This window comes from Cydia splendana, chromosome 21 (assembly GCF_910591565.1).
Source record: "Cydia splendana chromosome 21, ilCydSple1.2, whole genome shotgun sequence".
NCBI classification, from domain to species: domain Eukaryota; kingdom Metazoa; phylum Arthropoda; class Insecta; order Lepidoptera; family Tortricidae; genus Cydia; species Cydia splendana.
This window is the reverse complement of record NC_085980.1, coordinates 10,242,497-10,268,767: the sequence shown is the minus strand read 5'-3', so window position 1 is coordinate 10,268,767 and position 26,271 is coordinate 10,242,497. Positions and strand designations below refer to the sequence as shown.

The 26,271-nt window shown below is 40.4% G+C and overlaps 1 protein-coding gene and 1 long non-coding RNA gene across 2 annotated transcripts in view; both read right to left on the bottom strand.

The window, feature by feature from the left end:
- The window catches only part of LOC134801070 (uncharacterized), a 105,445-nt gene that overhangs the window by 47,576 nt on the left and 31,598 nt on the right, over nucleotides 1–26,271 (bottom strand). The gene's annotated exons all lie outside the window — the stretch shown is intronic.
- On the bottom strand, nucleotides 207–26,271 carry LOC134801059 (protein O-GlcNAcase). The gene is made up of 23 exons (XM_063773587.1): nucleotides 25,885–26,271; nucleotides 25,721–25,772; nucleotides 22,037–22,265; nucleotides 21,347–21,451; nucleotides 20,965–21,127; nucleotides 19,703–19,831; nucleotides 18,024–18,167; nucleotides 17,686–17,800; nucleotides 16,828–16,913; nucleotides 16,521–16,702; nucleotides 15,181–15,574; nucleotides 14,294–14,415; nucleotides 13,955–14,043; nucleotides 11,564–11,741; nucleotides 7,437–7,611; nucleotides 6,260–6,313; nucleotides 5,824–6,014; nucleotides 5,354–5,442; nucleotides 4,563–4,657; nucleotides 2,746–2,894; nucleotides 1,355–1,520; nucleotides 788–938; nucleotides 207–436 (listed from the first exon to the last, which is right to left on the bottom strand). Exons 1-22 carry the CDS (start codon nucleotides 25,949–25,951, stop codon nucleotides 814–816), a joined length of 3,099 nt encoding a protein of 1,032 aa, XP_063629657.1. The 5' UTR covers nucleotides 25,952–26,271; the 3' UTR covers nucleotides 207–436; nucleotides 788–813.

Here is a 26,271-nt window from a genome sequence, read left to right as displayed (position 1 = left end):
GATAAGTTTATCAAACAAAAACTTATTCTACTTTTTTACATTACTTTTATACCTGCTGACTTGGATTTTTTTGACCTGACGAAAGCTTTTGATACTGTCTTATGTCTTATCTTTTCAAGAACATAGATCTGGTGAATGTATGCGGACTTGCATTTTAAAGTTGAATAAGTATTTGATTAACATAAACTATAATGGTTGATGTGAAATGATGTAGTTATCAAGGATTGCAATATAAAGACTTTCGGTGCACCGCAAGGTAGCATTCTCGGGCCGACGCTTTTTCTCTTATATAAGCTTCGGTGTAGCGCAAGGCAGACACCTCGGGCCGCTATTGTTCATGTTTTATACACTAACGCCACCGTTATTGTCGCCGCCGTTCTGTAGAACCGCAGCTCGCATGGGCCTGTATATGTAACCTGAGGGCGGCAGCACATACCTGGGTTAAAGCATTCTAGAGTGAGTTAATCTTATGCGTCTTTTCTGTGAACATCATAAAATAAATGTTCTTTACAGTAATAATTTTCTCATTGGATCCTTATAGGCATTCACACTTTTTGTTATAAAAGCAATATGATGAAAGCCGTAGTAAAATGATACCTCTGTATTGTAAACTGTTTGAGGTATGCAATAAAGAGTATGCTTGTAATTATGTCAACGCCACATTTTCGGAACGCTTGTAACCCGGATCGGTGTACCGCAAGGGAGGAATCCCGGGCCGACACTTTTTCTATTAGCTTCAATCGGAATCCCTCAGAGTAGTGACCTAGGACCTTGTTGTTGTTGTTACCTGTGCCTGACGCGGGTCACTCGGCGCTAGAAGGAGCGCGCGAGGAACACGCGGGAGCCCGAGCGGGCCGCCTCCGCGAACCCGAGCTTGCTGTAGAACTGGAGGAGGTAATGGTCGGTCGCGTTAATGCACGCGTGCACGCCGTTCACACCTGAAATAATATCAGGTTTAATTATTCGATGTAGATAATTTCATTAATTTTAGTTTTGACCAAAAAAATTACAATTTATGTTCTACATTAAACTTTTTGCACTGGTTGCTCTAAAATCTAGTTCACAATAGAGTTTGTTCGAAAAGAGAAGAGACGTGGAATGTATTGGGCCCATACATTCCACGACTCTTCTCTTTCCGCACATACTCTAACAATGCTGTCTGCATATATTACAATTTTATTGCTTACGACAATTGTGGTAGTCACAATGTTAAAACTTGGCCAAGAACCAGAAATCGATAGTATGTATGTCGATAAGGATTTTGAAAAATAGATATGATTTTTATTTTGTGAACATCAACAATTCAACACAGTCGCTGAACTGTTACCATAGCGACTTGAAACATTAGATTCACCATGAGCCCTGAGCGCGGCCAGCAGGCAGGTGAGCAGGCGCGCGGGCGCGAGCGGGTCGCGGCAGTCGGCGCGCACGCAGCACGTCAGCAGCGCGGGCTGCGCGCGCAGCACGCCCAGCGGCGCCCGCTCCAGGGCGCTGAACTGGTGGAAGTGGTGGATGCACTCCTGGGGAAATGGTTCCGAGTTAGATCACCGAGCTCTCTGGATCATACGTTTTGAAGGCTTAGCCGCCTTGTGGCCTAAACTTGACATTGACACTTTGTAAAAGTTTAGGTATTTCCCCTTTAGGCCTGTGCAGACCCCTACAGTTCACGCGCATCCCCGACCAAATTATGATTTTAAAATTGGAAAATTGGCCGCCTTTTCTATTTCCTTTTACTTTACTCCGATTGCGTAGCACGGTAAAGTCGACGAAATATAAAGTGAGCCGATCTTATTCAAACTTGTTCGAGATGCTCACTTTATATTTCGTCAAACTTATCTATAATGAACATTTTTTTTCATTTGTAGCTTTACTAATGCGCTTTAGGATTTTTTTCGGCATCTTGGCCAGGGGGGTGTCACTACGCAGTTTAGGTACATTTGGCCGGCGCGCCGCGCGTAACGGCAGGCGTATGGCAGTGGGTGCCGCTCGACCGCACGATAGTCGTGTCACGTGGCGCTCGCGCAAAGAAGATTCACGGTTCGTGCGCGGTTATAAGTTTCAATTTTGTTGCAGGCGGCGAGTATAGGTATAATTTTATACCTAAATCGGACTTTTGTGAAGGAGTGAATTTTCTGTACGGCAGTTATTCTGTGTCTTGGCTACTTTGGCTATAATCCGTATCTTTAGGTATTGAAATAAAAGTAAGTTTATGTTGCTCTGTGGTCTGTGACCGATTAATCAGCCTTTGGCGTTGAACCTGCGGTGCGGATATATCGGTTATTGGCGTCCAAAAGGTTAACCTACATTACTTTTAACTAGTCGGTTACGGTTAAAGTAGTCCAGTACCCCATTTAGGACATTATTTCTTTCTTTCTCGCACTAGGCCAGTTTAAACATTTAACTACTTCTTTACTCTTAACTTTTCTTACTATATCCTCATGTTTTTGTTATGTTTTATGGCGGTATGCTCATAAATTTGTTATGTTTTAGTTACAGGTATATTTCTTTTTTTCCTGTATGTGTGGTTAATTTAATTATCTCCTTATTAGTTTTAAGTTAGTGATAAGTTAGGTCCCCACCGAAAATCAGCGCTGCGGCTTACCGTCGCAGCATTACGCTGAGTGGGGGTCCTATTTAACGTCTATGCTGTGTATATATAAAATTTGTAATTTAACTGGTTGGTTGACGTAAATAAATGTATTTTCTTTCTTTCTTTCATTAAAAAAAATCAAGCACGTATCTTACCTTAGCCGCCTGACTCAGGTCCTCCCTCTCAGTTAGCTGCTCCGGATATTTCTTGCACATCTCCGGTATCCATGCCACTTCTTGTTTCTTGTAGAACTCTTTGCTGTTCAGCGCCGCGCACGCATAGCCAACTATTCCTGGTTTTACCCCTGAAAATGTTACAACTGTGAGATATTCTATAGATAAGAGCAAGAAGCCAAATTGACTGACTTGTTTTAGACTAAAGCGGGCATTACATTATACAATTTGCAGAGCGCTAATTAAGTGTTGCTCGGCGAGATAAAAAAGAGCTTGTTCATTACACTACACTAGCTAGCGACGCTAGTTAGTGTCTTATTTTCATTTCAGCAGTGATCATCGTTCGAATCGAACGTCGCGTTTCGGCCGAAGGTCGCGTTTTTGGTCGAATTCTTTGTACATTTTGAGAAGCACTTTGTTACCATAATTTCTAATGTCTTTGTTTTTGTAATCTTTATGTTTTTTATCCCATAAAAATGGTATGTCTTTATAAAGTTCATGATTGAAGATGAAGATTTTAGCAGTAGGTACTTCCTTTTCTCTAGTCTGTGGCTCCGTCATTTTGAACTGAAATGCAATAACTAAAACAATAAAACATCCATCATACGCGTGTTCGAGTGCGTCGGTGGCGTGCCGACAACTGACTTTACACAGTAAGCGCTGAGCGCGCTAAAACCATTTACACTATGCGTTCTAGTGCGCTAGATAGCGTTAGTGCGGCAGAGCACATGCGATCGCACTAGATTGGGTCACTAACTGGCTAACTGTCTTTACACTATACTAAATTAGTGCGCTAACTCAGCTAGCGCACTGCAAATTGTATAATGTAATGCCCGCTTAAGGGCTGATTTAGACGGCGCGCGAACTCGCATGCGATTTTAGTTACAATGCGGACTGTTGGTTACGTCAAATTCAACCGACCGATCAAAAACCGTAATGTTATGAAACTCGCATGCGAGACTGCGAGTTCTCGCATCGTCTAAATAGGGCTTAAATATAATGGCAAAAAAAAAGGAAAAACACATACGGCCAAAAATTCTATGATAAAGTAAAACACGTCCGTTCATAATTCTTTGCTCTTAACTTGCCAATGGTAAACCAGTCTCCTTGCATTAAGCTACGGGTCGGCCAAGTTTTGGAAAAAAGCGAGAGACTGCAGCAGTTTCCTGGGTGTGAAGGGGATATGACTATTGATTTGGTCTAACTAAATGATTATTTTTAAAACTAACTAAATGATATTTCTGTCTAACTAGATAAATTATATTTTTAAAACTAGAAGCTGCAATGTACCCAAAAAGGCGTGTTAACTGGAGATTGTCGACCCGTTAGGGCTTGTGCACAAATCACGCGAGGTTCGATAGGGGGAGGGGGGTTCACGAAAAAATCACGTTAGATAACGTTGGGGTGGGAGGGTATAAGGAAACCTCACGTGTATTTTTCTACAGTGACCGAAACTAAGAAAAAAAAAACCTACTACATGAGTAGATACTTTTTCTCGGTTTCGTTAAACATAAATCTTCACTCTGCACTTCAAAATAGCGAGTCTATTTAACGAAAATAGAACAATAAACAAGATTTTCTATATACAATACTATTTATCTTAAAATTAGGTCGAATGAAAAAAAATCATAAAAATACACGTCAGGTTGTGTAGTGTGTTGGGGGGAGGGGGGTAGCCAAAAACCTCACCAAATATCACCAAGGGGGAGGGGGGGTCAAAAAGTAGCCGAAAACACCTCGCGTGATTTGTGCACAACCCATGATTTATGGTGTACAAATATAGTCAGTGATATACTAACCGTTAACGTTTTCTTCTCCTTCCCTCACGAACATTTCGTCCTCCTCTATCACCATACACATAGAAGGCGCTAATGTTAGGAACGGTTGCACTAGCCTGAAAACAATCTTTACACTTGTAGTTATCCTTAGTTACTTACGGCGTTATTCATAAACGCGTTATTGGCCCGAATTAGCTATAAATCGTTTGTCTTTATCTGAAGAAAGGGATAAAACATAATTTAACTAAATCAGGCCCGTAAAGTTATATGAATAAGGGGGTTATATGTACAGAGGTTTTCAATCAAACTTGAGAATTTTTAATATTCATTTTCACGGTGATTTTTGATTTACAATCACAATTGGAAATAACATATTGGAGTAAAAATATAGGAAAAATTAAACACTATACGATCTTAAGCTTACAGACATTTTTTTGTTGACTCACGGAATAAAAATAAATCAAGGCAAGTTTATTTATTTTAGCTAAGATATGGAATCTGTATGTATGCGTTTAAATCTTACATGATAAAAGTGACTGAGTTCTTATTACCAACTGAGTTACACTTAGCATACCTAAACTACTAATTTTAGCTAACCAAGCTCCCGTGTTAGATTGTCCTAGGCCTAGGCAAAGTAGGTTCCTTCCTGTCGATCTCAAAGCAAATGTTTTTGTTTATATTTTTTATGTCGATTTTATAGTAGCGCTCCAAAAATACTTCTGTTGTTGTTTTCTTTTTGTATTGTTTTTTATTGAGGTGTGCAATAGAGAGTTATTGTATTGTATAAAATAGTAAAAGTGTCAGCAACTTACCTATCGGCCGGTAACGTTTGCAGATCGCTCGGGAAAAGATCGCTGCAATCCGAGCCGTCTCTGCACGTTTTATGGCATATCTCGCACACCTGCAACAATATAGGTACATATTATAAATATTTAAATGAAATTACAAATAAATACTAGTGCATAATTATTTTCCATCGTATTTTCACAGAAACTTACGAACGTGTCTTGCTATTTCGGTCAGTCTCGGTACAAAAAGTACTGACATAGCATGATACGAAGTTTTCCGATAAAAAAAAAGATGGATATAATTATACACTACATCTGTATCGAGTAAACATATTTATTTATTCTACCGGTATTGAAGATGGAACCAAAGAAAGCGTTAAGGCGGTGTTTTCATTGGTGTCATAACCGTGTAAGATAAAGATAAAACTCACGGCGCTTTCAAGTCTGCCGTAAATCCGCTGCGGAACACTCAGGGCTCAGTGTAGTAGACTTACAGCGTTTTCATCGGCGGCGGTGTAGGGCCGCACTGTGAGCGGCGGCTCGCGCGGCACGGCCTGCGGGCGGAGCTGGTCGCCGCTGCACTCCACTGGGAGAAGGCGCCGTAAATCAGCTGTAAGTCCGCCGCGGAACACCCAAGGCTCCTGGGCTCCGCTCTCGAACGCTTCCCGCCAGCCTTTTGAGAACCCTGTACAAAAATATAAAGAAAAACTCGGTTTTAGTTGCCTTTCGAAACTAACAAGTAAATACTACCATATAGAAAACACCGTAATGTATTGTGACAAGTTTGTATCTCGATAAAAATGCGGAGCAAGATAATATGTTGTATATTATCTTGCTCCGCACAGATCCACAGAGATCAAAATTTAAAATGAAATAAATTATGAACAAATATAATTAAACACATGTAAAAAGGGGTAGGGAGAGACTTACATGTATAGCTGCCTTGTGTATTCGTTGCAATATTCTGCGGGAATTTGCCAAGTTCTGAAACGAAATTTTTAAATTATTTTACTACTTTTGAGTAAACAGTTCATAGTGTATGTAGTGCGGCTGTGGAGCGATATAAAAGAAATGTTTATTATCAGGCAACTAAGGCCGTACATATCTTACAGACTGACACACATACAATAATTATATTTTTAGACACTAACAATTATTTAGTCGACGATAATGCGTCGAACCGTTCTCCTGTAGAAATGGGCAGATTCCCACGGAACCGCCGAATAACCACGCCCTTCGGTCAATATTCCGCGCTCGTGATGTACTCGTATCAAATCGAAGCAACTCAATTGAATTGAATCACCTTAAATTTATTAGACAATAAACCTAATGAACTACACCAATGTTTCGATAGCAAGTAAGGATCTTATTTTGCCTTAATCCACAGTGGGTACTCTTTAGTTCTATAAGGGCCATTTGCATCATTCACTAACCCGGGGTTAACCGGTCAAACCTGGAGTTACCTTGGTTACCAGTACAATTAGACACAGGGTTAACGGTTTAACCGGTTAACCCCGGGTTAGTGGGATGGTGCAAGTGGCGCTAAGTGTGTATATTGTAAAGGTCTTACCTAACCACCGCACTAGTCCGTCCAGCAGCGCCAGCACGGCGCACAGCTCCCACACGTAGGGCTGCAGCTCGGCGTGGAGCTCGCGGTTGGCGCAGGCTTCCAGTCGCCGCAGGAGGCGCTTGGCGCGGGCCGTCCACCACGCGAAGCGGCTTCGCCTGTCTGAACGAGTTACAACATACCTAACCACCGCACCAGTCCGTCCAGCAGCGCCAGCACGGCGCACAGCTCCCACACGTAGGGCTGCAGCTCGGCGTGGAGCTCGCGGTTGGCGCAGGCTTCCAGTCGCCGCAGGAGGCGCTTGGCGCGGGCCGTCCACCACGCGAAGCGGCTTCGCCTGTCTGAACGAGTTACAACATACCTAACCACCGCACCAGTCCGTCCAGCAGCGCCAGCACGGCGCACAGCTCCCACACGTAGGGCTGCAGCTCGGCGTGGAGCTCGCGGTTGGCGCAGGCTTCCAGTCGCCGCAGGAGGCGCTTGGCGCGGGCCGTCCACCACGCGAAGCGGCTTCGCCTGTCTGAACGAGTTACAACATACCTAACCACCGCACCAGTCCGTCCAGCAGCGCCAGCACGGCGCACAGCTCCCACACGTAGGGCTGCAGCTCGGCGTGGAGCTCGCGGTTGGCGCAGGCCTCCAGTCGCCGCAGGAGGCGCCTGGCGCGGGCCGTCCACCACGCGAAGCGGCTTCGTCGGCGGCGCCACTCGCTTGTCTGAACGAGTTAAGATAAATTAATATTACGACATCAACTCGTTAAAAAAACCGGACAAGTGCTAGTCGGACTCGCCCACCGAGGGTCCCGTACTTTTTAGTATTTGTTGTTATAGCGGCAACAGAAATACATCACGTGTGAAAATTTCAACTGTCTAGCTATCACGGTGCGTGAGATACAGCCTGGTGACAGACGGACGGACGGACGGACGGACGGACAGCGGAGTCTTAGTAATAGGGTCTCGTTTTACCCTTTGGGTACGGAACCCTAAAAATCACCACAACTATAGGGTATTTGACTGTACCTATTTAATAGTACATTACTACAGAGGCCGGGACAAAAGGGGTTGCCGGCCGAAGACATATAGACGGCCGAGCGAAGCGAGGCCGGATAGGTCTGAGGCGGGCAACCCCATATTCCCGCCGAGGTATGTATAGTGCTTTTCTCAAACATGCAATGAAATAATAATAAAAATGGATGATGATGATTGTTTCATGTCCTAATGTGATAGGTTGTTCAGTGCGTGGGATTCCTATGGGGAACGAACATTTTATTATTTTTGCGCTACGACGCACGGTTTAGGAGATACAGAGCCCTATAAATATTTTACTTTCTTTTTTTTTTCTTTTTTGTTTTTTAAATATGACTTTGAGGTTTCATAAAGGGGAACGAAAATTTGATTATTTTTGCGCTACAACGTACGGTTTAGGAGATACAGCCTTATAAAGTTTTTTTTTGTTATTTTTTTTTTTTGTGTTTTTTTTAAATATTAATTAGGGGTTTCTTACAGAGGAACGAACATTTTATTATTTTTGCGCTGCGACGCACGGTTTAGGAGATACAGCCCTATAAATATTATTCTTTCCCTTTTTTCTTTTTTTGTGTTTTTTAAATATGACTTAAGGGTTTTATAAAGGGGAACGAAAATTTGATTATTTTTGCGCTACGACGTACGGTTTAGGAGATACAGCCTTATAAAGTTTTTTTTTGTTGTTTTTTTCTCTTTTTTGTGTTTTTTTTTAAATATTAATTAGGGGTTTTTTACAGAGGAACGAACATTTTATTATTTTTGCGCTACGACGTACGGTTTAGGAGATACAGCCCTATAAAGATGAAAAAAAAAAAAGAAATCGTGCCATAAACCAAATACTGCCTATATTTTTTTTAAGTGGTAACACACCATCGCACCGCACCGCGGCCCTGGAGCGTCGCACCCATAAGTGAGCGAGAAAGCGAAACAAATATCTCTTTCTCGCTTTCACCCATGGGTGCGACGCTCCGAGGCCGCGGCGCGGTGCGACAGTGTGTTACAACTTTAATGGCTGAATGCCACGATGGTGTGTCACAAATATCTGTGAAATGGAAATTAAAAAAGAGGACTTTGCCGGCCTAGGCCTGCAAGATTTGTATGAAATTCCATTAACGACCTCTTGTCCTAGCCGCACCTGAAACGTCATACTTCGCAGCCTATTATAAGGAACATAACATCAATATTTCATTGCATGTTTGAGAAAAATAATAGTACATTACTACAGAGGCCGGGACGAAAGGGGTTGCCGGCCGAAGACATATAGACGGCCGAGCGAAGATTTCGATCTTAATACAAAATTATAAGAGTAAATTCTCAATGTAGAAACTTCATAATTTTGGAATATTTCCGATGATACATCAGTAAAATGCACTTTAATACCCGCAAGTCTTTGACATTAATAGTACATTACTACAGAGGCCGGGACGATTCGCTCGGCCGGATAGGTCTGAGCGCGGGCAACCCCATTTCCCGCCGAGGTATGTATAGTGCTTTTCTCAAACATGCAATGAAATAAATAAAATAAAAAATCCACGAAACCCAAGTTTTATTTATAGAAAAAACTAAAAAGTAAACTACACCCAAAATATAACCAACACGTACCTATGTCATTATCACGCGTATGTTTTACACGAGTCGTGTATTTTTACTACCCGTATATTTTCATGTATCTTTGATTTTTTCGCCTTGTATCCGTCTGACTGTCGTTTTCGTCACATAAGTTTACATAGTCTTTCATGTTGATATCATGTTTCACATACATCGTTGCTTTATGCATGGAGTAAATAAGTATAATTTCCAGTGTTGACGAGTTTACATTCATTTAAAATATGCCACAAAACTGTTTCTAATAAACTGTAGGCCATTTTTCTTAGTTTCTCAAATAATAAAATTGCCATAAGCAACCATATACATACTTCGTCTTTGACTTTGCGGCAGAGGCAGCAAGTTATTAAAATCAATTCTACTTACGCTGCCAATTCCAACACCTACGATTACAATTAATATTAATTTCATTATTTCGTCAGAACTAATGAAATTAATATTAATTAAAAAATCAACAACGCACCATAAATCCAATAAAACAGAATGAATATTTTTCAACTTTACCTCCATAACAATTTAAAAAATATAACTACGCGTGTTTGAGTAGACCTTTTTACCGCTAACGTTTAGATGAAATATTTTAAATGTTTTTATTTGTGTAGTTAACTTTATACTTTAAAATTATAAAATTATTGAATGTATTATTTATTAAGTTCAAGTTGATTTTTTACAAATAAAACTGCAAATTATAGCAAACATTGTTTTTTGTTTTTTTTTTTATAGGCGTAGTGGCAGAGTGTCATTACGAACCATAAAGCAAATACTGCCTCTAGTTTTTTTTAATGGATGAATGCCACGATGCTGTGTCACAAATATCTGTGAAATGAAAATTAAAAAAGAGGACTTTGCCGGCCTAGGCCTGCAAGATGTGTATGAAATTCCATTAACGACCTTTTGTCCTAGCCGCACCTGAAACGTCATACTTCGCAGCCTATTATAAGGAACATAACATCAATATTTCATTGCATGTTTGAGAAAATTATTTTACACAATGCCTGAAATAAAGCACCAGAAGATGAATAGAGAAACATAGACAACAGTTATTTTTAGATACAATTTCTATTTTAAAACCCGTATAAAACTATAAAGAGTAGGTAATCTGATTGTGACGTCACATGCTAGTGTTTCATATACATTCCATAGTAGCAAAATCGTTTTGACAGTTCGAAAAAAGAAACTGATTTGACTAGTAGCCAAATACCCTATTTTAATACGAGTGGTTAGGTGGAACGCATTCCTGGCTCATTCGCGAAATCTACCTTTTCAAGCCAAACCCTATAATTTTTGGTTCCATTTGCAAAGTATCCGCCTTTTCACAGAACAGTTCGCATTTACTCAAACGTCCTTCTTTACTTGCATGACTTTAGTAAAATACCCCTGTCAGTAACAAGTACCAAATTTGCAAAATCAAAGAATTATTGATGATGAAGCTGACAAACTCGGAGACGCGATTTTTTTTTAAACTTTATTCATCTTCTTTAATATTTCGTCAATGAATAGGTCCTGTACCCTACAGGAGGTTTAGCTTAATAAAATCAAATCTGAACTTATACTCTGTATCTTTAGGTATTTAAATAAAAGTAAACAAACTCTACCCTCAAATGGCTCCTTGAGCCAGTTGAAGGTAGATGAAAACCATGGTATAATAATATACTCCGCCTGGTACTCTATTCCCGTCTTTTCTAGGTCACCTAACTGACACAAGCCTACGTCATCATGCGACAGCGCTATATGATAATATGCGATAGCGCTATATATAGCGGCCATGTTATTGTGACGTAGGCCTGTGTCACTCTGGGAATAGAAGACCATGTTTTATTAGACCATGATGAAAACATTACATGATCAAATAATGTAGGTTAAAGTCGTTCAGTGACTGATCCAGGCGGTATTTGTATTTGGTTGGTTAACCAATAAATGTTATAACTACCTGAAAATGTACAAACTGTTTGTTTAATTTTATTGAAATACCTAAAGATACACACTATAGTATACTCTTCTTTCAAAAACTCTTCAAAATTCTCATCACACACTTACCTCGGGTTTGTTCCCTCTCGGCAACATTCCGGCCGCGTGCCCCGTTAACCAATGAAAATCGTGTAGCAGCCGTAACCCGCGCGAGCCGTGCTCGAATGGTAGATAAAACAGATCGCAGAGCAGCACTAAGTCGTCCTCCGTTAGCGCGTTCGCGTCTATCGATGATTCTTCGACTGGTCTGTAACAAAATAGACGTTATGATGAAAGAGGACTTATCTGACCCTGATATAAATGTAATTGGTCAATGTCGTCAATGATAAGTGACCAACCCCGGCGTTGCTTTGCAAGAGCCGACATCTCTTTCAATTCAATTCAATTCAATGTTGTATTAAAAATAGTGTACATGTACAACTAACTGCTTCCCAATCACAGACCAACCCCTATAGACCGAGCTTATAGGACGACTCGCGGTCACCGCCCGTATGGTGTATAGGTCAAATATAAGATTGTTCGCGCGCCGCTCCGATCAGTTGCGCCCAAGGTTACGACCTGTTAGCAGTGTGCACGAGTCTAAGAAAATAAATCGTAAACTATTGAATTCATTGGGAAATCATGGGATATTGCAGCGTAATATGGCGTGGCAAGTCATCTAAGACATCTACTTACGAAACAGATGGATTAACATCCCACGGGAAAGTCAAATTCATTATTTCATTGAATAATGTTTCTTGTCCGCGGGGTTCATTTTATACTGGTCTCATGTCACGAGATGGACCTGATGATGAAGTCCAAAGAAGTGCGAGGGAACTCGGTGTTGGTTTGTGATAGACATATGTTGTATGGGTTTTTTAGAATCCTCTAGGTGAGCAGTTAGGTCTCATGTCACGAGATGGGCCTGATGATGAACTTCAAAGAAGTGCGAGGGAACTCGGTGTTGGTTTGTGATAGACATATGTTGTATGGGTTTTTTAGAATCCTCTAGGTGAGCAGTTAGGTCTCATGTCACGAGATGGGCCTGATGATGAACTTCAAAGAAGTGCGAGGGAACTCGGTGTTGGTTTGTGATAGACATATGTTGTATGGGTTTTTAGAATCCTCTAGGTGAGCAGTTAGGTCTCATGTCACGAGATGGGCCTGATGATGAACTTCAAAGAAGTGCGAGGGAACTCGGTGTTGGTTTGTGATAGACATATGTTGTATGGGTTTTTAGAATCCTCTAGGTGAGCAGTTAGGTCTCATGTCACGAGATGGACCTGATGATGAACTTCAAAGAAGTGCGAGGGAACTCGGTATTGGTTTGTGATAGACATATGTTGTATGGGTTTTTTAGAATCCTCTAGGTGAGCAGGTAGGTCTCATGTCACGAGATGGACCTGATGATGAACTTCAAAGAAGTGCGAGAGAAGTCGGAGTTGATTTGTAATAGGCATATGTTATTGGTCCATTTGAATATGTTTTCAATACAACCTTCTATGACCTTAATAAAACGGACAAAAGAAAATAATTGTATGAGATTTTGGCGACACTTTTTTCGCGTATCGAAAGAGATTGCGATTCTGAGTAGAAATAATATAAAAATTCTAAACTTTAAAATTCATGTTCTGGGTACTTTAAACAGAAATGCCCTAATATGTTAAGTAAAAATTTCAGGTACATTGTTAAATTACTTAATGAAATATTAAATTAATCAATATAATTATTAAGTAAGTTTACTCTAAGTATACTAAATTGGTAACAATTTTACCACAATAAATTTCGGTGTCACTGGTGGCAGTACCCACTACCTGTAATGAACATGTCCCATCCCTACGCTTACACGTGTCAGCGCGCCATGTTTGAAACGACCAATCGCAACGCCGTGAGCACCCCTCCCGCACCTCACAGTTTGGTGATTTGCGTCGGGAACAAAATGGCCAATATTAGGTTTCTAGAGGCGGTGTTCTGTGTTCCCAATGGATATATATGCTACTAGTCATAATACTCGTATAAGTACTATAATTGAAAAATGAAGTGACGATTAGTATTTATACAATCGTGATATAATAGAGAGCTTTTGAGTAGAGCACCGTGTTTTGGCCACGAAGCTTGCTGAGTGGCCTAAGTAGGTACGAGATTATATCACTATTGGATACAATACTTTTTCTACGAGTCGACTAAAATACTTTTTCTACTATAAAAGCTAAATAATTAAACAAAATTAGGTAAGTATCTCAGTGGATAAAAATATAGTACAAAAGACATCAACGCACTTCTTTTTGAATAAATAGTAGCGCGTTGATGTCTTTTCCTCTTGACCACGGCGACACGTAATTGGTCGAATACATTACAGTTGACTAAAGCGTTTCGAAAGAAGTCATTATAGTTGAGTCGAGAGCCCATACTGAAAAGTATGCAATTACTGTTTGGTAGATACCTAGGTAGGAAGGAAGGAGTGTTAAAGGCAGTACTCACTCGTCTGTAGTTTCGACAGGGTCCGCGGGTTCTACCATCATGTCCGTGCTCAGGGGACTGTTGCTAGGCTCCACTTGCATAGAACCATTCTGAAAGAGATTCAAGTATAAGTACATCTAAAATTTGTACATTTCAAGATGGACTCTCTATGACCTTGATGTCACGTTCACTTATCGTTTTATTAGGAGCGTTTCGCGAGTGAAGTACGACTGTATGTCTTTGACTATCATTTCTGACTTTTGTATTGCTTTAATGCAATGGGTCCCATATAGACATTTGATCCTAAAAACAAACCTGATCGATTAAGTCATCTAGCCTATTATGTATATTGGTACTTACTTCGCTAAGTTGGTCGTTCATAACTACATCTGTGTCGGTGTTAGCGGCCGACGGTGGGTCCACATCGAGAGGCTCTCCTTCGGGCAGCGACGGCCTGTTCGGGCTCAGCGTTTGTGGTGTGTCTGTTGAAAAACGTTTTCGATGAATCTTTGAATATATGGGAGACCGAGCTTTGCTCGGAAAACATAAAACCTCATAAATGCGCGTTTTCCCGGAGATAAGACCTAGCTAGATCGTTTTTTCGCCCCCGAAAACCCCCATATAGCAAATGTCATCGAAATCGTTAGAGCCGTTTCCGAAATCTCGGAAATAAATAAATATACAATTGCTCGTTTAAAGGTATAAGATATCACAGAGATTTTTATTATTTATTTTATAGATATGGTAAAAATTGGCGCAGGCAGGTTTCAGGAAAGATACCGCCATCTGTACTTTGAACCCAGAGGAACATGTATTGGAATTAGAGAGGTTTCCGAATTAGTGAGGTTACGGAAAAGTTTTCCCGCCAAACTGGCGGGATACCGCTCTGGCTGGACCGATCAAAATGGCGTGCTCGTGTTGGAGGCCAAGACTCATTTTGGGTCACCGCGCCAACCAAGTAAGTAAGTTGTACGGAAAAGTTTTCAACCATAACTCCTAAATAACTCATTGACACAAGCCGGGGTTCGAACCCACAACACCGGTTTAAAAGCCTACATTGGATAGTATATTACATAGACCAACTATATTTTCAACAAAGTAAGGGCCGGTACAGACGCACTGCAACCCAACATTGCAATTGGCGTGCAGTCGGTGTGCAGTTCCCACACAAATTGCAGTTGGGTTACAGTCCGTCTGTATCGGCCCTAACAGAATTTCCTCTGCTGTTCCAACATCAAGAAACTCACCTCCTAAACTCATGTCTCCATTCTGCTGTTGCTCCTCAACCTTCTCATCATCCACAATAATCGTGTCCTGGTACTCTTCTTTATCCTTCTTCATCTCTTCTATGAAACTGGCACTTTCTAGAACACTGTCATTCACAACACTGTCGTTTTTATCCTGTCTGTCACCGTCTACCATACTCTGGTCTTCGCTTTTGTCAACTTCTTCAAGTGATTTTATACCGAGGAGTGGTACGGGTAGGGTAGACACAGGTATTTCGCTAGGCAGGGAAATGTTGGAGCTAGCGATGGGTATGATGGGATTCTGTATGGATTCGTTGAGGATTACTTTTGTGGGGGACACTAGGGAGTTCATAACGGGATTCGTAACTGCACTGAAGGTTTCTACTGGTGATACCTGTGAAATAATAGAATGTTTAGTCTGCTATCAGTCTGCTATAGATAATTATATGCTAAAATTACATTTCATGTCTTTCCTAGAAAGTAATTTTTAAAATAGTGAAGAGCTACAGTAGTTATTAATTGATAAACGTGCCGAAGAACCTATTATTTGGAGGACTTTAATGTAAGTTTTCGCTTATAGCAGGGTCGCCATGATAGGGAGTCTGAACAATCTACTAACAGCAGCACTGTCTAATTATTGATGGACCTTATGACGTCACAATAAGCATTAAAGTGTCATTCTTTAGAACTTGCTAACTATGTAAACAAAAGTCACTAGTAAATTCATCATTCAGAGACAATTTCAATATGGCGGTTTGTTTACATAGTTAGCAAGTTCCATAGAATGACACTTTACGGGAACCTGTCTACAATGGTAAGAGTCCGTCCGCAAGACGCGACCTAAGCCCTCCTACACATACACCCGCAACTCGCCTGGACAACTGCGCATCGTGTGACCGCATCTTCAAGACAAAGTTTGGTTTTGCGAGCCACATAAGGGCATTTCAATTTCATAATCCGGATAAGAATTTTTGATGGAGTCGCTATTGCCGGATACGGCAAGGAAGGAAGACTAACGATTTAACCGGTTAAACCCTGGTTAGTGGGATGGTGCAAGTGGCGCTAAGTGGTTATCAACGAGACAGCGCTATGTACAGGCCGATTCACGTAAGCTGGCACGAATGGAATGAATGAAAGTTTCATCATATGAGTGACACCTGTATCGATGGACAGTCAGAGCCACCATTTTATTCGTTAATGTCATACACTCATAGATATTTTCATTCACTCATTCGTTCCATTCGTGTCAGTTCTTGTAAATCGATCTGTGTAGGTAGGTATAGGCGATACGTACGGCGCGCGGATTTGCATCCAATGTGAAGATTGCCTTATATACTAACCGTCTGGTGCTTGAGGCGGGCGGCGGGGCAGTCGGCCAGCGCCTGCAGCTGCGACGTGGACACCGTCGGGATGGCAGAGATGGCGCTACTGGCGGAAGTTGTAGTGGTATTGGTGGTAGCCGTCAGCAGCGACATGCATGTGTTCACCATCGGCAGGATCGGGATTATCGGCACCGGCGGGACTGTAATGAAAACTTATTGCTTGTGTTAGTTCTATGATGGGAATTTTCATGGTTTCATGGGATATAAATTTGACACATCGATTTAAAACAGTGCTATAACCAAAGTTCGAGCGAATTATTAATACCTGTGACTGGAGGCTGCGGTTTGATCACAGGCCCCTGCGCCGTCTTGGGTATGGAGAATTCTGGAAGCCACTCGATTATTGCTTGTCTGCAAAGAAACATAAGGCTATAAAAATCTATATGAGATTTATAATGAACATACGAATAAATGAACCATACGCCGTTGTGATAAGTTTGTATTTAGCAGAGCGCCTACCGCGGACGACACACTTCCCACCATGCTTCAAACTTCAATGCTAACATGAACCATACGCCGTTGTAATAAGGTGGTATTTACCTGAGCGCCTGCCGCGGGTGGTAGACATGCTTGCCCAGGGTCACGGGTGCCTCGTCCTCACACACGCCTTGTTCGCTCTCGGACTCCAATGTCCCACGATACCGCTAAAATGGACCATACGCTGTTCTAATAAGGTGGTGTTTACCTGAGCGCCTGCCGCGGGTGGTAGACATGCTTGCCCAGGGTCACGGGTGCCTCGTCCTCACACACGCCTTGTTCGCTCTCGGACTCTTATAATGTCCCACGATACCGCTAAAATGAACCATACGCTGTTCTAATAAGGTGGTGTTTACCTGAGCGCCTGCCGCGGGTGGTAGACATGCTTGCCCAGGGTCACGGGTGCCTCGTCCTCACACACGCCTTGTTCGCTCTCGGACTCTAATGTCCCACGATACCGCTAAAATGAACCATACGCTGTTCTAATAAGGTGGTGTTTACCTGAGCGCCTGCCGCGGGTGGTAGACATGCTTGCCCAGGGTCACGGGTGCCTCGTCCTCACACACGCCTTGTTCGCTCTCGGACTCTAATGTCCCACGATACCGCTAAAATGAACCATACGCTGTTCTAATAAGGTGGTGTTTACCTGAGCGCCTGCCGCGGGTGGTAGACATGCTTGCCCAGGGTCACGGGTGCCTCGTCCTCGCACACGCCTTGTTCGCTCTCGGACTCTAATTTAATGTCCCATGACACCGCTTCCACTGTGAACAAATAGCGACATTGTATTTCAACATTGTCAAGACCACACATTACTTTTCACATTACAAACTAAGGATTTTTTTCTTTTACATTCGAATTCCATAATTCTACTTCAACGTGAAGTATACATTATTAAATGTAAGTGTCAAGTATTTTATACAGTTAGAAGAGATTTTGAGGTTCCTCCAATAAGACATAAAACTCGAGAAAAACTGGAAAACTCACTGTGCGTTGGTGCATCAAGGCTGCAGCTCGCCCAATGCGCGAGAGTGCGTATGGCGATCATATTCGCATTGTATTCGCAGTTGGGGTTCGTAAGGACTCCTCGTAACAGTGGGATCAGCTCTGGCGACCTTCCGCAGTATGGACCTGAAAGAACATCTCGTGTAGATTACTGAGCATTGGTGGACTTAACCCCTTATTCATTAGAATAGAATAGAATAGAATTTCTTTATTTGCCAGAATACGTATGGTACAAGATGACAACAGAAAAGGTTTTACATGTAAGTATCAGTATTCAGTCGAAGACACGACATGCAAATATTGTCAATTTAATAATTTTAACATAAAATAAAATAAAAGCACAATATTGAAAAAACACATTAACGCGCTACAAACCTCAATTAACTAATAGTCGTCTGTCATTTTGACTTATGTATTTGTAAGAAAGGGATAAAACATAATTTAACACTTTCGCAACCAGGCAAAATTTCAAACAATACCCCAGAAACCGAGAGTACTCGCTAGTCGGGCAACGACGTGCAACTCAATGCCGCACGCCGCGAACCCGCTAGTCGGGCAAGCGGCGGACGCTCAGGGCTGTGCCAAGTAACTTTCGTATAAGTACGTGGATAAAATTAAATCTGCTGTCTCATCTGTTTAGCCTCCCCGTTTTATCAATTATCACAATGCATTCAGTGGGGCAGTAGGAAATGAATAAAATCACACAAAGCCAAATCATCAACAGGCAAAACCACAAAGTCCAGTAAGAAAGCAGAAATCACAGTTGTCCTAAAAACAAGCCGAGTCGTCAAAATGAAAATTAACACAACACAGCAACGTCCGAAGCACATCACAAACCATTACGGAATGGCTCCGATTGCAATTTTACACCGAGACCGGGTTGAAAAAAAACCCGGGTCGCAAACTTCAAATAGATAAGGGATGGTTAACAACATCTCCAGGGTTAAGTGTATGATCACAGTAACTACATTCTTTTGTCAAAGAAGTTGCGACTTTATTGTATGTGTACGAACGTACTAATTATCGTAACTATTCAAAGCTACTTGTTACGTTTTGCTTCCACGCAGTTGCAGTGCAGTGCTGTTTTATGATGACTGACCTATTGTCTTTTTCTGAAAACTGCCGTGCCGCTTAGAAGTTATTAGAATGTTGTTAGGTACTTAGTTGAATTTCTTGGTTTATTTTTCTCCGAATTTTGTTTCACAAAAATCATCCTATGAGTACTCATGAAATAGATGTATACCTATACTTACTAAATATTCGTAAACACAAATTAGGTTGTACGATTTACGAAAATTCTAACTCCTATTGATACATACCCGTGTATGCAATTTCACGTAACCAACTAATAAGAATTTTTATTTTGCAATCGCATTAGGTAAAGTAAATAAAAATACAAAGTGAAGTAATAAAATATAATAATCAACTGTACCAACTTTTCGACCACATAATAATCAGAAGACTTACAATTTTTTCTGTTAGTGGCAGTGGCAGCCCTGAGGTAGTGAAGATGCAATGCTTGCCCGCCTGTCGGGCACTTCGGCGTCGCATGTAGGTTTATAGCTCTTGCCCGACTAGCGAGTGCCCGAGAGTGGGGTACGCGGTGTCAATCAGGCCCGTAAAGTTGGGTTAGTCGGTAGTAAAAAAAAAATTAAAATTACCTAGGAATATCCTCTTCTGGTCGTAGTCATTCGCGTGGAGATTGTCCCAAATAACAGGCGGCCGTCGCAGTACGGCGGTTATCTCTTCTATACACTCCGTGGTCAACGTCTTGGAGATCACTTTGGGCCCTGTGGATACAATGATACATCGTGGTGTCAAATAAATCCGTCAGGTTTTTTAAAGAAGGAAAACTAAGGGCGAGTATAATACTAGAATACTACAAAACATTGCGGCCTTAAAATCTGACAGTTGTAGTAGTTGGCGCAACCTATACTCTGTATCTTTAGGTATTTAAATAAAAGTAAACAAAATCTACCCTCAAATGGCTCCTTAAGCCAGGAGAGGGTAGATGAAAACATTACACGATCAAATAATGTAGGTTAAAGTCAGGTAGTTTATTGATTGATCCAGGTGGTTTTGTATTTGGTTGGTTAACCAATAAATGTTATTCTACCCGAAAATTTACAAATTGTTTGTTTACTTTTATCTAAATACCTAAAGATACAGACTATAGTCATGTACCATCAGCCGCAAAAGTGCATGGCGAATTTATCAATAAATTCATTCATACTTTCTGCGGCCCCCTTTTAAATATCTTTTGTTAAATTTAAATAATCACGATTATTTAGCAGTGGCCCTAGTGTGCACGTTCGCGTTCAAACACAGTTTTATTTCTATGTATGGTTTACAATGTTTACAACAACATATTTATCTCTTCAGATACACATATCACGTTTTGTCATGGAAGGTTTCGCCATAAAAGAACCGTACCGTCATGTTTCGAGGCCATTCACACCTAGCTCATAACTGCACTGCACGCATAATGGATACCGTGACCGTGACATCTTTGTTTTTAAATATATAAATAAGCAATACAAAAAACAACACTCGTAACTATACATCAGTGGACCTTATTGCAAAAGGCATAAGGTCCACCGATGTCAGTGTCATGGCGTCAGGGAGCAAATTAGATTTTTGTTCCTTGAGGTTGACTCTTCCAACCCAAGTTAAACACTACTTTCATTGAAACTATGAGAAAACTAAAGTTAAAGTATTTGAACAAATTAAATTATATCAGATAAATATTTTAATTTGTTTTTTTATTAAGTAGAAACACTACTATATAAATTATAAACTGAAATAAATGTCATATACTAAGAAAAAGTGACCAAGGCCTCTAGAGCCCCAGGCTGGCTGGCTTTTTCTTAGTATATGACATTTATTTCAGTTTAAAACTAAAGTTGTTACACTTGTTACTGACCTGTCCACATGATGTCGATCTGTTGAGACAGCTTGGTTCCCAGCGTGTTGAGGTACTCGGAGCTGTTGACGGTTGGTACAGCCCGGGTCGAGCAGTACTGTGTTGGGCAGAGGAGGAAGCGAGGGCAGCCGAGGTGTTGATGGATCTCGTTTGTTACAGAAACCTGTTGAAAAAAAGGTAAAATTTATAATTGACAACAGAGAAAAGAAAAACTGAATGCCTGAAGGCATCGTTATGGTCGTAACAGTCAGTGACTGTGTTAAAACTATAAAATCAATCTATATTACCTATCTATTAGTTTAATGTGACTATCGTCAAAACATTACACAGGAACTTTACGATCGGCCTGATTTTACGATCAGCCGCCACACAGCAAACATACCTGTGCATGAGCGAAGCTCTGGAAGATCTGCTTGTCCGCCTCGCTCATCTCCGGCTCAATGTCGTCAAACAAGAGAGCAAAGCATGTGCAGCCGAATTGAGACACCTGTAAAAAATTGATTTGTGTTTCGGTAACAATTTCCTGTGTCTACATATCATCAATTTCAAGCATAATTATCATGGAAAAAAGTACAAATTATATTTGCACTATATATAATCAACATACATCGGGGTTTTTGGTGCGGGAATGGTTTACACGAGCCAAAAAATGGGTAAAGACCTATACTATTTTAACATTTCTGAGTACATTTGTAACTTATTTCATTCATATTTGTAATTCATAGTTTGTTAATTATTTTACAATAAACAAAGTATAAATATACAACATCATTCATGCACCAAAAACCCCGATGTATGATAATAAACTATCATTTAAATAAATCTTTCTATTGAATATAATCTATCACGATCAGTGGTTTCAAAGTCATCCAAAATTTCATTATTAATCTGCAACATAGACACAGACAGCCTATATGTTGTAAATACAAAATACAGATTATGTACAGGCTTCAACACAAACCAACTAATGAATCTACACATGAGGCTTATATCTTAAATCTTAACCATAAAATATAAAGTCAATACCAAACAATGGTTTTATCAATGTCAATCAAAAAATTGCACTGCTTACCTGTTCAAGTTTCCGTTTCAAAGTGGTAATTTCCTTCTGGCTGCTATATGTGATATCCAGGCCCGGAGACAAAGCATAACAGAAGGTAATGCCCTGAGCCCTGGCCGCAGAGATCAGAGACGTGAGGTGCTCCGCCTCCTCCACTGTGTACAACTCCCTCCAATAGGCACGGTGCTTGTAATCGTCTTTTGGAGCGTACACATACATGTCTAGGCCCCATTTTTTTTGTCTGGAAGATTTTGTTATCAAGACGGTGCTTACTGTAAACCCTTTTTGTATGATACATTTTTGTTTGTTTCTCATGAAAAAATGTAAGTATCAAAAAAGCCAAAAAAATATGTTTTTTAAATTTTGAAATTTTGGGATTAAATGGATTAAGCTACATTAAAAGTATTAAAACCATGGATAGTCTATATTGGTCAAGAAGGTAAAACATAGAAGCTATAGTGGTGTCACTCTATTTCAGACAGAAATTTCATAGAATGTTGTTTCTCAGAAATTGTTTCATATATTATTTGGTTCATATAAATACTTTCAGTTCCAATATTATTGTTTCATAGACTATTTACTTGGTTGAAACATATTTCACAGAAATTCAGATGAATGTATATTACTATCAAACTTTTTAAATTTAGAAACTTATCAAACAGTAGAATTATGTTTCGTGTATTCTTGTTTCGTAGACACAGATTTCATAAATTGTTGTTTCATAGGAACTGTTTAAAATGAAAACCAAAATATTATTTTGCTAATCCGCGAAAAGATAACGTGCTAGTCAATCAGTGCTAACCCGTTATACTTACTTGCGTATTTTTACATGCAATTAATATTCCCACCCTCCCACCGCAAAAATAAAATTTGAAATTTGAATTTTTTAAAATAATATTTTGTTCGAGTATTTTCTTTTCAAATATTATTATTTCAGAACTTATGCACTTCATTTAAATTTATTGAAAAGAACCTCAATGCAAAGAATTGTAATATTAGAACTGTGCCAGAAACAAAATAGAAACAAACTGTTGCCAGAAAAGTAGGTTAGGTTAGAACTGCGATCCCTGTGGAAACAAACTGTTGTCAGAAAAGTAGGTTAGGTTAGGCTAGAACTGCGACCCCCGCAGAAACAAACTGATGCTAGAAAAGTAGGTTAGGTTAGAACTGCGACCCCCGCAGAAACAAACTGTTGCTAGAAAAGTAGGTTAGGTTAGGTGAGAACTGCGACCCCCCTCAGAAAAAAACTGTTGCCAGAAAAGTAGGTTAGGTTAGGTTAGAACTGCGACCCCTCCGGAAACAAACTGTTGCCAGAAAAGTAGGTTAGGTTAGAACCGCGGCCCCCGCAGAAACAAACTGTTGCCAGAAAAGTAGGTTAGGTTAGAACGGCGACCCCCAAAGAAACAAACTGTTGCTAGAAAAGTAGGTTAGGTTAGAACTGCGACCACCGCAGAAACAAACTGTTGCTAGAAAAGTAGGTAAGGTTAGGTTAGAACTGCGACCCCTGCGGAAACAAACTGTTGCCAGAAAAGTAGGTTAGGTTAGGTTAGAATTGCGACCCCCGGAGAAACAAACTCTTGCTATAAAAGTAGGTTAGGTTAGAACTGCGACCCACGCAGAAACAAACTGTTGCTAGAAAAATAGGTTAGGTTAGGTTAGAACTGCGACCCCCGCAGAAAAAACTGTTGCCAGAAAAGTAGGTTAGGTTAGGTTAGAACTGCGACCCCTGCGGAAACAAACTATTGCCAGAAAAGTAGGTTAGGTTAGGTTAGGTTAGAACTACGACCCCCGCAGAAACAAACTGTTGCCAGAAAAGTAGGTTAGGTTAGAACTGCGACCCCCGTAGAAACAAACTGTTGCTAGAAAAGTAGGTTAGGTTAGAACTGCGACCACCGCAGAAACAAACTGTTGCTAGAAAAGTAGGTTAGGTATGAACTGCAACCCCTGCAGAAACAAACTTTTGCCAGAAAAGTAGGTTAGGTTAGAACTGCGACCCCCGCAGATACAAACTGTTGCTAGAAAAGTAGGTTAGGTTAGGTGAGAACTGCGACCCCCCTCAGAAAAAAACTGTTGCCAGAAAAGTAGGTTAGGTTAGGTTAGAACTGCGACCCCTCCGGAAACAAACTGTTGCCAGAAAAGTAGGTTAGGTTAGGTTAGAACCGCGGCCCCCGCAGAAACAAACTGTTGCCAGAAAAGTAGGTTAGGTTAGAACGGCGACCCCCAAAGAAACAAACTGTTGCTAGAAAAGTAGGTTAGGTTAGAACTGCGACCACCGCAGAAACAAACTGTTGCTAGAAAAGTAGGTAAGGTTAGGTTAGAACTGCGACCCCTGCGGAAACAAACTGTTGCCAGAAAAGTAGGTTAGGTTAGGTTAGAATTGCGACCCCCGGAGAAACAAACTCTTGCTATAAAAGTAGGTTAGGTTAGAACTGCGACCCACGCAGAAACAAACTGTTGCTAGAAAAATAGGTTAGGTTAGGTTAGAACTGCGACCCCCGCAGAAAAAACTGTTGCCAGAAAAGTAGGTTAGGTTAGGTTAGAACTGCGACCCCTGCGGAAACAAACTATTGCCAGAAAAGTAGGTTAGGTTAGGTTAGGTTAGAACTACGACCCCCGCAGAAACAAACTGTTGCCAGAAAAGTAGGTTAGGTTAGAACTGCGACCCCCGTAGAAACAAACTGTTGCTAGAAAAGTAGGTTAGGTTAGAACTGCGACCACCGCAGAAACAAACTGTTGCTAGAAAAGTAGGTTAGGTATGAACTGCAACCCCTGCAGAAACAAACTTTTGCCAGAAAAGTAGGTTAGGTTAGAACTGCGACCCCTGCAGAAACAAACTGTTAATTTGTGTTAATGTGTTAATATTCTTTGCAACAAAGATCTATGATTTAATTTTTGTCAAAGTAAGTATTGAGTTACTGAGCCTTCTATGAAAGGAAAATATTAAGTTTAATAAAATGTGAAACAAAATTCTATGAATATGCAGGCTTGGAAACAAGTTTTATATAAATAATAAATAAATAATAAAATAATAAATAAATAATAAATAAATATTTATAGGACATTTGTACACAAATCGACTAAGCCCCACGGTAAGCTCAAGAAGGCTTGTGTTGTGGGTACTCAGACAACGATATATATAATATATAAATACTTAAATACATAGAAAACAACCATGACTCAGGAACAAATATCTGTATCATCATACAAATAAATGCCCTTACCGGGATTCGAACCCGGGACCATCGGCTTCATAGGCAGGCATTTATAAACTTAATATTATAAGGAATAATAATATATGACATGAAATTTTATGACATGAATTTCGAAACATTAATTTTCTGAACTATAAAAAATCTACAAGTACAGCTTATACAATGTAAGTGCACTGGAAGTTGATCATTCTATGAAATGATAATATGAGAAAGATTTTCTATGAAGCACAATTCTACGAAAATGTAGTATATGAAACAACATACAACCAGCTATAGTTAAAGTAACACATGTAATTGATTTATTAGACTGGTGATGTAGGTCAAATTTTTTCATAAGAAAATAGTATACAACATAAATATGGTAAATATTCAAATAGTAGCAAGAATGTTGGTTAATTTGTTTACATTATCACCCTGTCACTTTCTAGTTATAATTATAAGTATCAATTCAAATTAAGATCTGAATAAGAAAAGCAGTACTTACTTTTGAAAAAGATCTTTCCGCTGCTCCGTGGTCCACGGGCGACCGTAAAAGCCTGCAAATAGTTGACCACAGGTCATTCACACCGTTCTTAACTTAGTATTCCTAACATAGGTATAAAACTATACATAGTCCACGAAGCTTTACAGGCTTGTATCTAAATTTACCTTCAACAACTCCACATATGAAGTCTTTCCGGTTAGCATTTGCTTCGTCTGGTGAGCTTTCAGTCATCTTTACAGTAAAATCGGCGATTGAACCCTCAAAATAATGATCGTTATGGTGGAATGTTTAGACACGAGCGTCGGTGGAAAACAACGCCTTATTGTGACTCAGAACAAATAGATAGCATTAGCAGTAACTGTGTAATGGTTCTCTCGATCTTGGAGCCCCGGTTGACCCGTTTCAGGCGTAAATCATTGAACTACTTTGTCCCGTAAATGGAAATAATAAAAACGGAGAACGGACGAATATGATGTGTCAAAATGTAATAGGTGTTTTAAGGTGCAATAACCGGTTGCTGAGAAACAGCTGTAAAATGAGAGCTAATTATT

Coding starts and splice junctions, on each gene's coding strand:
- LOC134801059 (XM_063773587.1), bottom strand. CDS start 25,951: ATGACTGAAAGCTCACCAGACGAAGCAAATGCTAACCGGAAAGACTTC. Junction 14,416..15,180: donor TGGAGACATGAGTTTAGGAG/GTGAGTTTCTTG, acceptor GTTTTTCAACAG/ACACACCACAAACGCTGAGC. Junction 939..1,354: donor GGCCGCGCTCAGGGCTCATG/GTGAATCTAATG, acceptor ATATTATTTCAG/GTGTGAACGGCGTGCACGCG.